The following is a 14,290-nucleotide window of genomic DNA, read 5'->3' as shown; positions in this document are numbered from 1 at the left end:
GCGCCATTCTATGACCAGCCAACGGTCAATTGCTATTGATGATACCACCGCCAAACCAACACTTAATTAGTGTCTTACCACTAGTTTCCATCACGGAATTGGTAATTAAAAGTTTTGCCGGATCCGATTCTCAATTTGCGGCTTATCAAGTCCAGGTGCTTGGTGATATTTACGAATGTTTCACCAACACCTACCCACTGAAACACTGTACGGAAAGTTTTGTTTTCTGCTCTCGCACACTCCTTTTCGCCTCCTTGTAGTGGGGGTGTCGTTTCTTGGGAGATCTGCTCTTCGGAGCGAGCTTATCTCTAATTGCCATTCTCTGGAAGCCTGAGGGTGACCGAGTAGGTAGGTATAGCAACTTACATTTTCCTAGTAAACCAAGAACTTTGCACCTTAAAGCCATAAGCCCACTAGGTAAAGACGCAAGTTGGATGCTATGGATGGGGTTGCGAGGTGTAGAACCCGGTAAAGATGTACATCATTAGGAGCAAGCGTTCAAGCTTCGCCAAACTGCCAAACAGCAAAGAGCAGCACGGTTATAAAACTTTCAACATAACTTGTTCCCTGGTCGTTTCTGTCGCCGTCTGCCTTCATGATGACGAAGCCGTGAGTTATTCTAAGAAAGTGTTAGTCGGTACACGGTGAACATTTCAGCGTCTAAGACTAGAATATCGGAAAAGTCTGTCTTTTCGCCAAGCAACGCAACGGACGGTGAAAGTTTATGCGGATCCCAAAGCTAAGGGGACGAAGCTGGAATTGTTAATTGGCGATTGTAATGTATGTATGGGGGGAACACGTAACTTGGTTCTACAATGTCCTCAAGGTGGGCGTCTACACACAACAGCCTTTGTTGGAACAAAGCGTAAGAAGCTGTTTTTGTTTGGCCAGGCACGTTGGGTAAATGGATAATTAATTTACTTGGATGGATAAACGAGTTACTGGGATCTTGGGGGAAAAGAGCTCAAAGATAAACATTTGCAGATTTCGATGAAGAAAGTCGGTCAAGGGGGAACACAGTTTCAACTCCAAGCATGCTAAACTCGAACTCAATTTCTTCATTTTAACAGATGATAACCTTAATCGTAGAACGAGAAGCGCCCCCTTCATCACCCGCATCGATAACGATCAATGACAACATTTATGCAAATGATGTAAATAAACCGCATTAACTCAATTATGCATAATGAGCCTGATGACTGATTGCACATTGTACGTCTCTAGAACATCTATCCGCATGTGTGGCTGAAAAGTTGCTGATGTGGCATGAATGTTCATGTCAAAGAAACATAATGGGCAGTATGAATAAAAAAGTTTACTTTACTATCTCCATAAGAAAAGCACGGGAGGGTTTACACTCATTATTCATACTTATTCATACATTCATAATGATTGAAAAAGTAAAAAAAAAAAATTATTTCAAGCAACTTTGCTGCAGAAATAAAATCTCTAACGGTGCATGTAGCCACTGAAACTCTTTCAAGCGATCCAATACACGGTTGTTGTTGTTGGAATATGCTTTAGCTGTAAGTGTTTTATTATAAGTATACATGTTTAGAATATATATAATATTACCTACAAATTTTCAGTATCTTCACTTTAACAACGAGATTCTTCCCTTTAGGTGGTTTTTCAATTTTAGGTTACGAAACTAGGATAGTAAATTTTGCGTGTTAGATGTAAGCTTTAGCATATAATTTCACATTTTATATTTGAAGATTTACTTACTTGTAGTAACTGTAAATACTAATTTTAATTTGTATATACTAATTAACTAGGTTTATCTAGACTTTAATAGCGCTTTCAATGAATGCACGCGTGGTGTTATCACGGCACTATCACTCTTATCAATCATAAACAACACGTTCATCTGTCTGTCGGTGTCAGTTGGCACTCGCTGTCCCAGTGTACCGAGTACGGCGCCGTCGACGTTAGGGCATCTTCATCGCGGGGAGGTTCTCGTCGCCACACTCCCCCACCCGTGAACCGCTACCATCTTCTTGGTCAGGATCACCTTCCTTCACGACGTCGAGCAACGCTAGATTAGCCACCGACCTGCGATCGACTCCGCCTTTCGTACGAACCAACGCTTGCCGTACTAGTCCATCCGCTCCCAGCACGATTCTCTCCACTCGTCCTCTGGTCCACTGGCTTCGCACTTTTCCGTCAACCACCAGCACCAAATCTCCCTCCTTCATGTCCCTCACATTCTCGAACCATTTGCATTGCCGTGAAATCACCGGAAGGTATTCCCTGATCCATCTTCTCCAGAACTCATCGGCCAGATGCTTCGCCAAGTTCCAGCTGCTTCTCAACGTCGTTCGATAGTCCGTAGGCAGAACCCCTCCCATATGGGGCGTTCCTGGTGGATTGAAGGACCAACGCGTTTTGGAATTAGTGAACACCGATGAAAGTTTCCTACTTCGTTCCTCTATCTCCTTCTTCAGCTGATTATCGGCTCCATGGAAGTTAGTCCCATTATCAGAAAAGAACTCTGCTGGCGATCCTCGGCGGGAGACGAAACGGCGAACTGCTTGAACGCACGACTCTGTTGACAGGCTGTGGACAACTTCCATGTGAACTGCCCGTATACTCAGACACGTAAAAAGCGCAATCCAGCGTTTGGCATTGCTGCGCCCAACCTTCACCAGAACTGGCCCGAAGTAGTCCAGACCAACGTAAGTAAAGGGTCGCACGAACGGTGTCAACCGAACTTTCGGCAGTGGAGCCATTGGAGGTTGTCGTGGCACAGCCTTGCGTACCCTGCAGAACATGCAGTCCCGTGCTACTTTCGCAACCAGCGCACGCATCTTCGGAATGTGGAACTCCTGCCTCATTTCATTAATGACCGTTTCTCTATTAGCGTGACGGAAACGACGGTGGAACATGTCAACCAAAAGAAAGGCGATGGAAGACTGCTGTGGTAGAATTGTGGGGTACTTCGCTGCATATGGCACGTGTGGCGCTGCACCTATCCTTCATCGCATCCGCAGCACTCCGAATTGATCCAGGAACAGCCACAGCTTGAAAATTCTGCTGGATCTGGATACCGCCGAATGACGAAACTGTATCGCTTCTTCCTTTCCACTGAGTTGCATGATTTCATCGGTGTAATATTCTTGCTGCGCTTGTTTGTACAGAGTGATCTCTGCGTCAGCTAGTTCTTCCTGCTTCAGTTCACCTAACTCCAGCTGAACGCCTTGCTTCTTGCTTTTAAGGTTGTTTACGAATCGATGAACCCACGCTGCGGTGCGGTGTAGTTTTTCCCAGCTGCTGAATCTTCCGGTTTCGATGAGCAGTGTTGACTGCATCACGTGCATGCCTACATGGCGAATTTCTTCATTTGTGGTACACGGCACCATCTCCTGCGTCGGCCACAGACATTCTGGTTCCAGTAGGAACTTCGGTCCATGAAACCAAGGATTACTTTCGTCGAAGATCGGTCCTTTGCCCCATTTCGTTGCGAGATCCGCCACATTACGCTCGGTTTCTATCTTCCTCCACTCCTGTAGATCTGTTGTGGATAGAATCTCAGCTACCCGGAAACCCACGAACTGTTGATATCTTCGGTGATCGCACCGCAACCAAGCAAGCACTGTCTGGGAATCTGTCCACAATACGCGACGGCTGACAGCAAGATTGTGCATTGCAACGACACTGTTGAGCAATCGGGTGCCCAATACAGCAGCTTGAAGCTCCAATCGCGGGATGGACATCATTTTTAACGGAGCAACCTTCGTTTTTCCGGCTACTAATGCCACCTTCATGCCTTCCTCGGTCTCTACTCGGAAATAGACAACACTGGCGTAACATGACTTGCTGGCATCCACGAAGACGTGGACTTCAAGTGACGAATACGTCTGATAATCCGCTGCTGTAAAATAGCAGCGAGGAATCCGAATGGAGTTCAGCTTCGGCAGAAGTGCTATCCAGCGCCGCCATAGTTCGCATAGTTCGTTACTGATGGGTTCGTCCCAGTCTACTCCCGATGCCCAGATGTCTTGCATTAGAGTTTTTCCGTGAATCACGAAATGACTGATTAATCCTAGTGGATCAAACAAGCTCATCACCACGCGTAGCACTTCTCGTTTTGTTGGCGTGTGGTTTATCTCTAGCACATGTTCCATGTCGGCGCGTACTACGAAGCTGTAGGTGAGTTCGTCTCCGGTCGGGATCCACTTCATACCAAGAACAGATTCCACGTTGTCCACTTTCTCCGGCTTGATCGTTTTCACGGTTTCACTGGATGTTGCTCCAACCTTCACTGCAACAACTGGATCGTTCGAAAGAAAGTTCCGAATTTCGAATCCCCCTTCCGCATGTATCCACCGAACTTCAACTCCCACCTGCACTGCTTCTTCTGCCGTCGGAAAACTATCGAGATAATCATCAACGTAATGATATCGAACAATCGCTTTCACTGCCCGGGAAGATACACTCTGAAACTCCTGTGCGTTCACATTTTTGACGAATTGCGCAGAGCTTGGGGAACACGTTGCTCCGAATATTGCAACGTTCATAACGTAGATTTCTACTTCTGACTTTGCGGAATCCCGCCATAGAAAACGCAAATATTGGCGGTCCTCCTGCCGGATAAACAAGCGATGAAACATCTCTTTGATGTCTCCCGTCAGCGCGATAGTGTAGAGACGGAAGTGGTAGACAACTTCAACTAGCGAGGCGAGGTAATCGGGACCCTTCAGAAGTGCTGAGTTGAGCGATACTCCGTTAACTTTTGCTGCGGCGTCCCAAATAATCCGAACCTTGTTTGGCTTTTTAGGATTTAGGACTACTCCCAGGGGCAGGTACCAACTCTTACCTGTGCTGGTGTTGGCGAGTTCCTCCTCGGTAGCCCGATGCGCGTATCCCTTCTCCTGATACTCCCGCATCTGTTGACGGACACATTCATACAGTTGTGGTTCCTTGGTGAGTCGTTTCTCCAAAGAGCGTAACCGACGAAGCGCCATCCCGTAGCTATCCGGAAATTGAACATTGTCCCACTTCCATAGCAGGCCGGTCTCAAATCGTTTTCCAACTCTACGAGTCGTGGCCTGGAGCAGCTGTCGAGCCCGTTTATGTTCCTCGGATTCTATAGGTGTGAGCGGAGGTCGCACACCAGAATTGTCCAGTGTTATGTAGTCCCGGACGAGTTGGTTCAAATCACCTTCCGAATTGGTCCATCCTCCAACATGAAACCCACAGCTGAATGATTCCGTCGCGAAACGTGAACAGCCGTAGATGCTCCAGCCTAGACGGCATTTTGCTGCCATCGGTTGACCCCAACCTCCTTCTCGAACTTTGAGTGGAATCGTGAGTTTCAAGTTGTCAAGACCAATTAGAAGTTTTGGTGTCACATTTTCGTAGTCGGTAATTGGCAAACCTCGAAGATACGGATACATTTCCACTAGATCCCGGTAGCGCAAGGATTGTGATGGCAGCCGGAGACCTTCTACCGTACGCGCGTCCACAAGCTTGAAGTGTTTAGCCGAATACTTCCCGGAGATCTCCATCTGGATGATACGCGAGTTCGGCTCTTCACGAGTAATATTTCCCGTCCACTGTAGATTAAGTGTCCCAGTAGGACCCGTTACTCCTAGCTGTTCAGCCACTGCAACATCCAACAGAGAAATTTGCGAGCCTTCATCCACAAACGCGAACACATTCACCTGACTTTGTTTTCCATACAGCGTCACCGGTAAAATTCGGAAGACTGGACCCCCTCCACTTTGGAGTTTCAAATGACTCGTGGACACTACCGCTGGGACCGCTGGTGTGGCAGAATGCAGGAGCGTGTGATGACGAAGACGGCAACCTTCTATTCCGCATCCTTTCCATGTTTTGCAAGGCCATTTGCCGTGTTGATTTAGGCAGGTCCTACAGAGCACGTTCTGACTGACGAATTTGAGACGCTCGTCGATATTCATGGCCTTAAACTTGTAGCAATCCGTCACCTTGTGCCCTTCCTTCTTGCAGGCAGCACAGACCTTCTTCACTGGGCTGGTTGGAGTAGTAGAACCATTGTAAGAGGAAGTAGACCCAGCCGAAACATTTTCAGCATGTGCGTGTATGAAACTCCGGTCTTTGGGCTTTTGATAAACTCCTTTCGTTATCTTCACAGTCGGTTGGTCATCCATCACATCATACGCCAACTCCACCAGTGACGACATGAATGATCCGAACGTTCCGAGGTTAACTAACGGACTGGAACTCTTAAATGCTGACCACTTCAAACGGTAATCCACGGGAAGCTTCGCAACCAGGTCGTGCAACAATGACGGGTTTGCCAAGTGCGCCTGTTGTTTCGCATTCTTCAAATGTTCTACCAAACTATCCACCGCCATACCGAAGTCGACGATGCTCTCCAAATTATCCATCTTTGGAGGAGGAAGTTGTCGAATCTTTTCGGTAAGTGCTCTTATCAGAGTTTCGGGTCGACCGTACCGCATCTGCAATGCCTTAATGACGTGTGGAACACTTAAAGGGGATAGTAGTCTGCATCGTACCATCTCCATTGCCGGTCCCTTGAGGCAGCGCTGAAGTCGGATCATATTCTCATCCATAGAGAATCCGCACGTATCTGTTGATCGCTGGAAGTTGCTTATCCAGATCGGCCACTCCTCTGGATTCCCGGAAAACGTTGGTAAATCCTTCCCCATGACTTGCCGTACTGCTAGCTGACGACTTGTTGGGCCATCTAGATCTTGATGATGGGCAGCACCATTGCCTCTACCACGAACCGTGTTTCCCCTTATTTCTCGTGAATGAAAACTGCAGGCTCCATCCTCCTCATCCTCGTCCTCATCTGCTTCGTTCGGTCCCTCAATGAACCGGTAGTTGCCTGTCCTTGATGTGCCGGGAACTGGATTACGAAGATTGCTGAACATTTCCTTTCCGGGATTCTCCGGAACTTTGCGGGTATCTCTTGCTGCTGACGTGGATTTTAAGTTTCCCTCTGTCTGCTCGCCGGATTTCTGCAACCAACCTCGTACTTTTTCCTCCGAATTTGGCACATCACTTTCACTCAAGCTGGAAACTTCGCTACCGCGTTGCGAAAATTGCCGAACGATGCTCTTTTTCGCCTCGAGTGACAACCGTTTCATCTCTAGGAGCGCTTTACGACTTTTTTTCTTCTTCTTCTAACTGCTTTTCCTGAAAAGCCTTCTCTTCAGCTAACTTTTTGGCTTCTAAAGCTTACTCGAGATCCCTGTTCTTCCTCTCCAGTATCAACTTTTTATTTTTCATTTCTAGCTCTGCCTGCAACTCCTGTTCCTTGATTCGGCCCTGTTCCTCAATCATCTTCAGCTCGAATGCGAGCCTAGCCCTGGCACTAGATGCAGAACTTACGTTATCTCCAGAAACAGGCTGCTTACTTTTCCGAGAGGTGCCCTTGGTGCTGACGGACGTCTTCGACGACTGCTCTGCACCGGTTGGGACCGTGAGCCGCTTTCCACCTTTCTTTCCGTCAGTCTTGCGGATTTGCTTCGTCGCAATCGGCGTCCGGTTCGATATTCCACATGATGTACACTTCCACGGTACGTTGGAAACACTTCCGTCGACTTTTGCACAGCTGAAGTGGTACCAGGACCCACATGTATCACAGGCTACCATGTTCTCGCTGCTGTCCGGACGATCGCAAGCCACGCAATCCGACGGTGTGGCGGAAGCAGTGTTATTATCTCCCGGATGACTCATCTCACACTGTAGGGGATCTCACCGTGAAAATTTCTAAAGTTTGTAGCCACTGAAACTCTTTCAAGCGATCCAATACACGGTTGTTGTTGTTGGAATATGCTTTAGCTGTAAGTGTTTTATTATAAGTATACATGTTTAGAATATATATAATATTACCTACAAATTTTCAGTATCTTCACTTTAACAACGAGATTCTTCCCTTTAGGTGGTTTTTCAATTTTAGGTTACGAAACTAGGATAGTAAATTTTGCATGTTAGATGTAAGCTTTAGCATATAATTTCACATTTTATATTTGAAGATTTACTTACTTGTAGTAACTGTAAATACTAATTTTAATTTGTATATACTAATTAACTAGGTTTATCTAGACTTTAATAGCGCTTTCAATGAATGCACGCGTGGTGTTATCACGGCACTATCACTCTTATCAATCTGTCTGTCGGTGTCAGTTGGCACTCGCTGTCCCAGTGTACCGAGTACGGCGCCGTCGACGTTAGGGCATCTTCATCGCGGGGAGGTTCTCGTCGCCACAGTGCACATTTTATACTAGATTTAATGAGCAGCGTACTCAAGTAATAATTATGGTTTAAGTACGTTCTTGAAGGCCCTGATTCAACTGACATGTTGCTTGGGTAGGGTGACCTCAATAAAATAATATTTCTCAATAAAGTAATGAAATGGGGTTGTTAGCAGAATGCTTAAATAAAACAGCAAAAAAGGTTATCTTCCATTTAATTCCACTTAATTAATTTTGTTATCCATGACCGATACGTATTACGACTAAAATGTGCAATCTTCATCAGTGTCATTCCCATTCATGGATAAATTCCCATTCATGGGAATGACACTGATGAAGACTGCACATTGTAGTCGAAATACATATCTGTCATGGATACCAAAATTAATAACCGTATGCGGGAGCCATTGAGCAATATCAAAATTAAAAAAAAATATCAAATATTTCGTTTTTGTGTTTTTTTTATTAATTCATAGGGGGATGTTTCTCAGAGCCTTAAACTATGATAATCATTGATCGATTTTTTTTACTTGCTGCAATTACGGCCTCCACACACTTCCGGAATGCACGGCAGGTTCTAATAATGTAGTCTTGATCCATTTCTCTCCAGGTACGGGTCAATGTTTGTCTGAGGCTTGCTGTACTCGGGTGGCGTTTAGAACAGGCCTTGGCCTTCATGACGCGCCATATTAAGTAATCCAGCGGATTAAGATTGGGACTGGATGGCGGCCACATATCCTTCGCCCAGAACGGGAGATGTTGCTGCAACCACTTCTGAGTGCGGTTCGAGGTGTGGCACGGAGCCCCATCTTGTTCAAATACAACATTTGGCTGTGGACCGTACTGTTCTTTGATCCACGGAAGAGCATACTTACTTATAATCCCGATGTAGACCTCCGTGTTGACCTTGTCGCCTTCTGGAATGAACACCGGGTCCATTTTTTGCCCTCGGAAGCCACCAATCCAAACACCATAACGCTAGTAGGATGCTTGGTCAGATACACGTTCTTGTGCTCGTCGGCCACGTGTTTTACCGGACTCATATACCGGTCGGTTCTGGAATTTAATACGGGATCGACGGTAAACATGCTCTCGTCGGTGAACAGGACTACCGGATGTTTTCGCTTAAGGAAGTTCAAGATTATCTTGCATCGTTCGACAAGTAGCTCCCGGATGTGGTTGGTAATCATGTAAGTTTTTTCCGTGCCCTGAACTTCACCCCGCAATCTTCCTTTACGATCTTCCGTGCCGTAAAGTCACTCATTCCGTGTTCCTTTGCCAATTTCCTTATTGAACGCCCGAATCTTCCTTTTGATAGCAGCGATAACCCTCGGAACCCGAGCTGACCTGGGACGAACTGTGGCCACCTTCGCGGATAGTTGTCCTTTCTTTTCTTGGTCTAAAACCCTTTTGACGGTCCACCGGGACACTCCCACGGCGATTGAAATGTCTTTTTGCGACATTTGCGTGCTCGTTCGAATTTACTCTAAAGTGAGTAAAATTCCACTCACTCTCGTTAAAAGTGGAACTACTCTAAAGTGAGTAGCTCCATGTTTACTCACTTTTGAGTAATGTATGAATTTGTAAAAATCTGAGAAGCAATTACTCAGTTTCGGTTTTCGCAATATTAGCACAACTGAGTAAAGGTTACTCAGTTTTGTAAATATTATATTTTGACAGGAAATTATTTGATCGAAATTTTTTTTAAGCATAATAAAAACGATTTATTTTATCACAACAGAATTATAAACTCTAATCAACAAATTGATAATAATTCTGCTTATTAAGCGATTCCGAAGACCACTGCAGCTATCATCTCCAGGTGCTATTTTCATTCCGAGAAGTAACCAGGGATGTAACATATTGAACATCTCGAAATGGACTGAGCGGCTTGCGGGCACAACTTACGGATCAGTTTCTCAGCATTTTTTTCTGAAAATCAATTTCTTTTTGAATATATTGCTATTTCCCGATTTTCTCATAAAGCTTACTTGTAATTCTCTCATAGTGAACTTCTAACGCTGTGCGTTTGTTTTCAATTGAGTTGGCGGTAAAGATTGTGGAAAAGAATGGAATTTGTAAATATTAGGGATGAGTTGTATAAGTTGTAAATATTAGGTAACATGTGTTGTCATATAGGTTGTAATCTTGTGTGAAGAAGCTGGTTTGTGTCTAAGCTATGTTTTACATTTAGCTTTGTATATACATTTGTAAGGTTTTATAGCAAGCTAGCGTTTTTTATGGAACAATAAATAAGATGGCTAAAGAGGAGAATTGCTAAATACGCGAAAGAGATAGGATTCAAATGAACTCATAAATAAGATGGCTAATCGACATATGTTTTCGCGCCATATCCGATCCTTTTATCTTGAAGAAAACCTGTGGTTTATTTGGGAACAAAACTTCTAATCTCGTCCGTTTCGCTAACGAATCTGCTGGAAAGCAGATGTGTGTGACGTGGTTTTTAAGTTCGTAAAGTGGACTCTGTGAAAGTAATCTACGTACTCTAAGGTGATTAGTTTAAAAGGAGTTAATTGAGCCAGCTCAGTGATTTAACGTGTGTTTTTTTGTACGTTTAGGTTAATTGTACTGTTCAAAGTAGTTGCTTTGCAGACATCTGCGTTTTTAGTGTTTTATCGTACAAAAAGGTAATTTGTAAAACTTTTAAACATTAGCATTTTTGTAATTACGTGTTTTTCGCGTTGGACAGCTCGTTCAACGGGCTTTTTTGTACGGGCTGGATTTTTGACGAGTTCGGCAGTCATCATCGCGGCGTCATCAAAGCCACACGGAGGAGAGTGAAGACGCTAAATTTTTGCTTAGCGAATTGTTTCCCGACGGTCGCCAAAAGCCGTCGGTAAGGTCCCCATCCCGTTACAACCCGGGGGACCGTGACATTCGAGAGCTCGGACCGTAGGAGTACGAAGCCAATCTCGTACCTCGGTTCGGATTTCAACCAAAGAGGAGAAGATTTCATTCCATCTCGGGCGGTCAAAGCAGAAACATAGTACTCGAAGCCGTGCGACGGTACGTTGGTCTCTCTCTTCCGCGGAGCGAATCTCCCGGGAAAAGCTCGACTCCGTCGATGCTCAGCTCTCTAGAAAACAAATTGGAAGCCTTCCGTCCAGTCACCACTACCTCCGCACCTCTAATTTCGGCCATACCGCACACGGGTCACTTTTCGTCGCTGCACGCCATTTCCGCAGCTAGATCGGTGCCATTCCGAGACCGCCGCCATCATCACAGGTCATCGGAAGGTCGACAGTCGCCATCGCTAGGACCTTGGTAAGGTCTCCGGCCGCCATTATCGCTCCATCCGTCGCCATCACCGCTTCATCCGTCGTCGTTGCATCGCATCGCATCGCATCACATCTCACGGAACCTAAATCCTGCGCAGGTATGTCCGTATTCTTGTTTTCATGGCCATGAATTTAGTTTTTCCGTTGTCATCGGGTTTGTCCAACTCAACACGAATGTAATTATCAAATACGTGAATATAGTTTGAATTGGTTGTTTTGTTGTTGTAAAGTATATAGTTTTCCTTCATACCGTTGCGTCTCTTAGCTGGTTCATACGTCACTGTGTATTCCATTCGTAAGATCTCTCTCTCTGTTCATACATAGGGGAAATGACGGCTTCGGCATGACAGACTATTTTCGGCAACACAAATTGAAACACTATTGTCACTGGATTTTCTTACGAAAACACTTCGCTGAATGCATGCAAACGATTCTTTATGCTTTCAGCTTCAATTTGACTATATTTTTACCACTGAGAAGAAGCAATCTAGTAGGGTTTTCTTGAAATGAAACACACGCACTACAAATTGTAGCTGATTTCGAGCTGCCGATAATAGAAGAGCAGATTTACATGCAGTTCAAATGGAACGGTTGCCGAAGAAAAACTGGTTGCCGACAATACTCGCTCTCACTAGAGAAGATTGGAGCTTTGTAAAAGCGTTTCAAAACAGTTTTTGACAATTCTTTCGACTGAAATTGTTAGAGCAGCTGGCAGCAAAAGATTGTAAACAAACCAATACTGCATATGTGTGCGTTCCATAGAGAAAAAGGCTATAGAAAGAAGGTCGCTGCTTAGGTTGCCGAGAATACGTAAATTCCCCTATTTGTTTTTAACCCGATTCGTTGTGTTTATGCATTTTGGATCCTTTCGGGGTTGCAGGTTTTTCGTGATAAAAGGAAGTGCGGATAAAAGTGTTCATTTGATCTCAGGCGTTAGCGAAAATTCGGGGTTGATTCGTTGAGGTACTTCGAGAATCGTACCGTACGGGAGTCCTCTGAGATTTAGTCTCAAAGTGTCGGGCAAGTTTAACACGACCGGTGGTCTCTCTTCGTGAGAGTGGCGCTTAAGCCACCGTGTTTACAATTATCTCAGGAAGTTTCCCGCACGGTTACAAACTTTCCTTTGGATCGAGCTTGAGATTCTGAAGTTCACAACCAAAAGTTGTTGCAGAAGTTCACGTAACCTGTGTAAATTTGGGCTGAAATAAAGTTTATCTAAGTAAAAACATCAACTGCTACTCACGCTAGTTACTAGTCCAAAAAAGTTTCACAGAACGCTGAAACTTTTACTCTTTGAACGCATTGTGGGAATTTCTCGGGGAAATTGCTTTCAGCCCATGCCTTCAAAATTTTCGGACGTTTATTACATTTGATCATACTCAAAACAGTAAAGATCCATATTTATTTAATTAGAGTAAATGTTACTCACTTTGTTAAATTAATGTTACTCAACATACAAATACGAAACTGAGTCAAAGTTACTCACTTTAGAGTAAAATCAGACGAGCGTGTGCGCGCGGGACAATAAATCACGAATACGCTGCCACTTCGTCATGGTGCAACTGTCAAACTTAGTAAATAATTTTCTATTATACACAGTAGCATTGGGCGATCTTGAGGCAAGAATCGATCTTAGTGAATCGATTCATTTTTGGGAAAATAATCAATTCACCGGTTTAATAAATCATTTTGAATCGATCTTTTTGAATCAATCTTTTGAATCGATTCATTTTTCAAAATGGCACAAAAATGTTTCACATATAACGGATCATAGGAAAGTTGGTGAAAATTAAGCCAAGTTCAGTCTAGAGTTGATATTACGTTACATAAGCTATCTTGTTATGACATTTCACCTATAATAGTCATTTAGTGTGATGATTGATATCATTTAGAAATTGTGTAGTACGTACGCAGTAAATGTTGCGAGTGTAACACATACCCACTGGTCATTAAAATAGGTGCAACAAAATGTGAAATTTGAGGTTATGTTCATTCAACTTCTTTTTATTCGACTTTAAAGTTAAACATTTGATAGTGTAATAAAAATAATTGCACGAGAAAACTCAAAGTTAAAACATTAAATTACTCACTCACTAGAATCAAACATAAAATATGCCTGGTCAGTGAAATAGGTGTGTTACATAAAACTATAGTATAGAAAGCTTGAAAATAATCTTATAAGTTTTATTCAACTAATGACGCTTAGTAACCGCTGTGCCCTTCATTGTTAAGTAGAACCTTGTTCAATCTTCTTGGCGTTGACTCAACCAAGCACTGACAAGTTTCCTTTGGTATAGCATACAACTCTTTTTGAACTATGGTCCATAGTTGAGCCTTATTTGAAAATGCTTGACCGGATAACTTTCTTTTAAGTTCGTTCCATAAATTTTCGTAGGGGCTGATGTCACGAGATTGGCTAGGCCATGAAATATCAGTCACTTTGTTTGCACGAAACATTCCTTTGCATACTTAGAAGTGTGTTTTGGATCATTGTCTAGCTGAAAATGTCATATAAGAGGCATGTTCTCTTTTGCATAAGGGAGCATAACCTCCTCCATGATTTCTTTGTATTCAAATCTGGTCATGATGGAATTAATACGGAAAATGGGACCTACTCCATACCAAGAAAAACAGCCTCTAACCATGATGCTACCACCTCCATGCTTTACGGTCTTTATTGTGTACCGAGGATCGAGCTCTTTACCGGATGGTCTACGTTAGAATATATTACATGGCTATTTTGATTTCATTTGACATGTGGAAGTTTTTGCTCAGCATACT

General features: G+C 44.0%; 1 protein-coding gene across 1 annotated transcript; it reads right to left on the bottom strand.

The window, feature by feature from the left end:
- Positions 1-2,978: 2,978 nt before the first annotated feature.
- Positions 2,979-7,100, bottom strand: LOC135700932 (uncharacterized). Its single transcript, XM_065221603.1, has one exon. It carries the CDS (start codon positions 7,098-7,100, stop codon positions 2,979-2,981), a length of 4,122 nt encoding a protein of 1,373 aa, XP_065077675.1.
- Positions 7,101-14,290: the final 7,190 nt, after the last annotated feature.

The sequence above is a fragment of the Ochlerotatus camptorhynchus genome, unplaced genomic scaffold, assembly GCF_037179485.1.
Source record: "Ochlerotatus camptorhynchus isolate MF236.1 unplaced genomic scaffold, CSIRO-AGI_Acam_v1.1 ptg000144l, whole genome shotgun sequence".
NCBI lineage: Eukaryota > Metazoa > Arthropoda > Insecta > Diptera > Culicidae > Ochlerotatus > Ochlerotatus camptorhynchus.
This window is presented reverse-complemented; position numbering and strand designations above follow the sequence as displayed.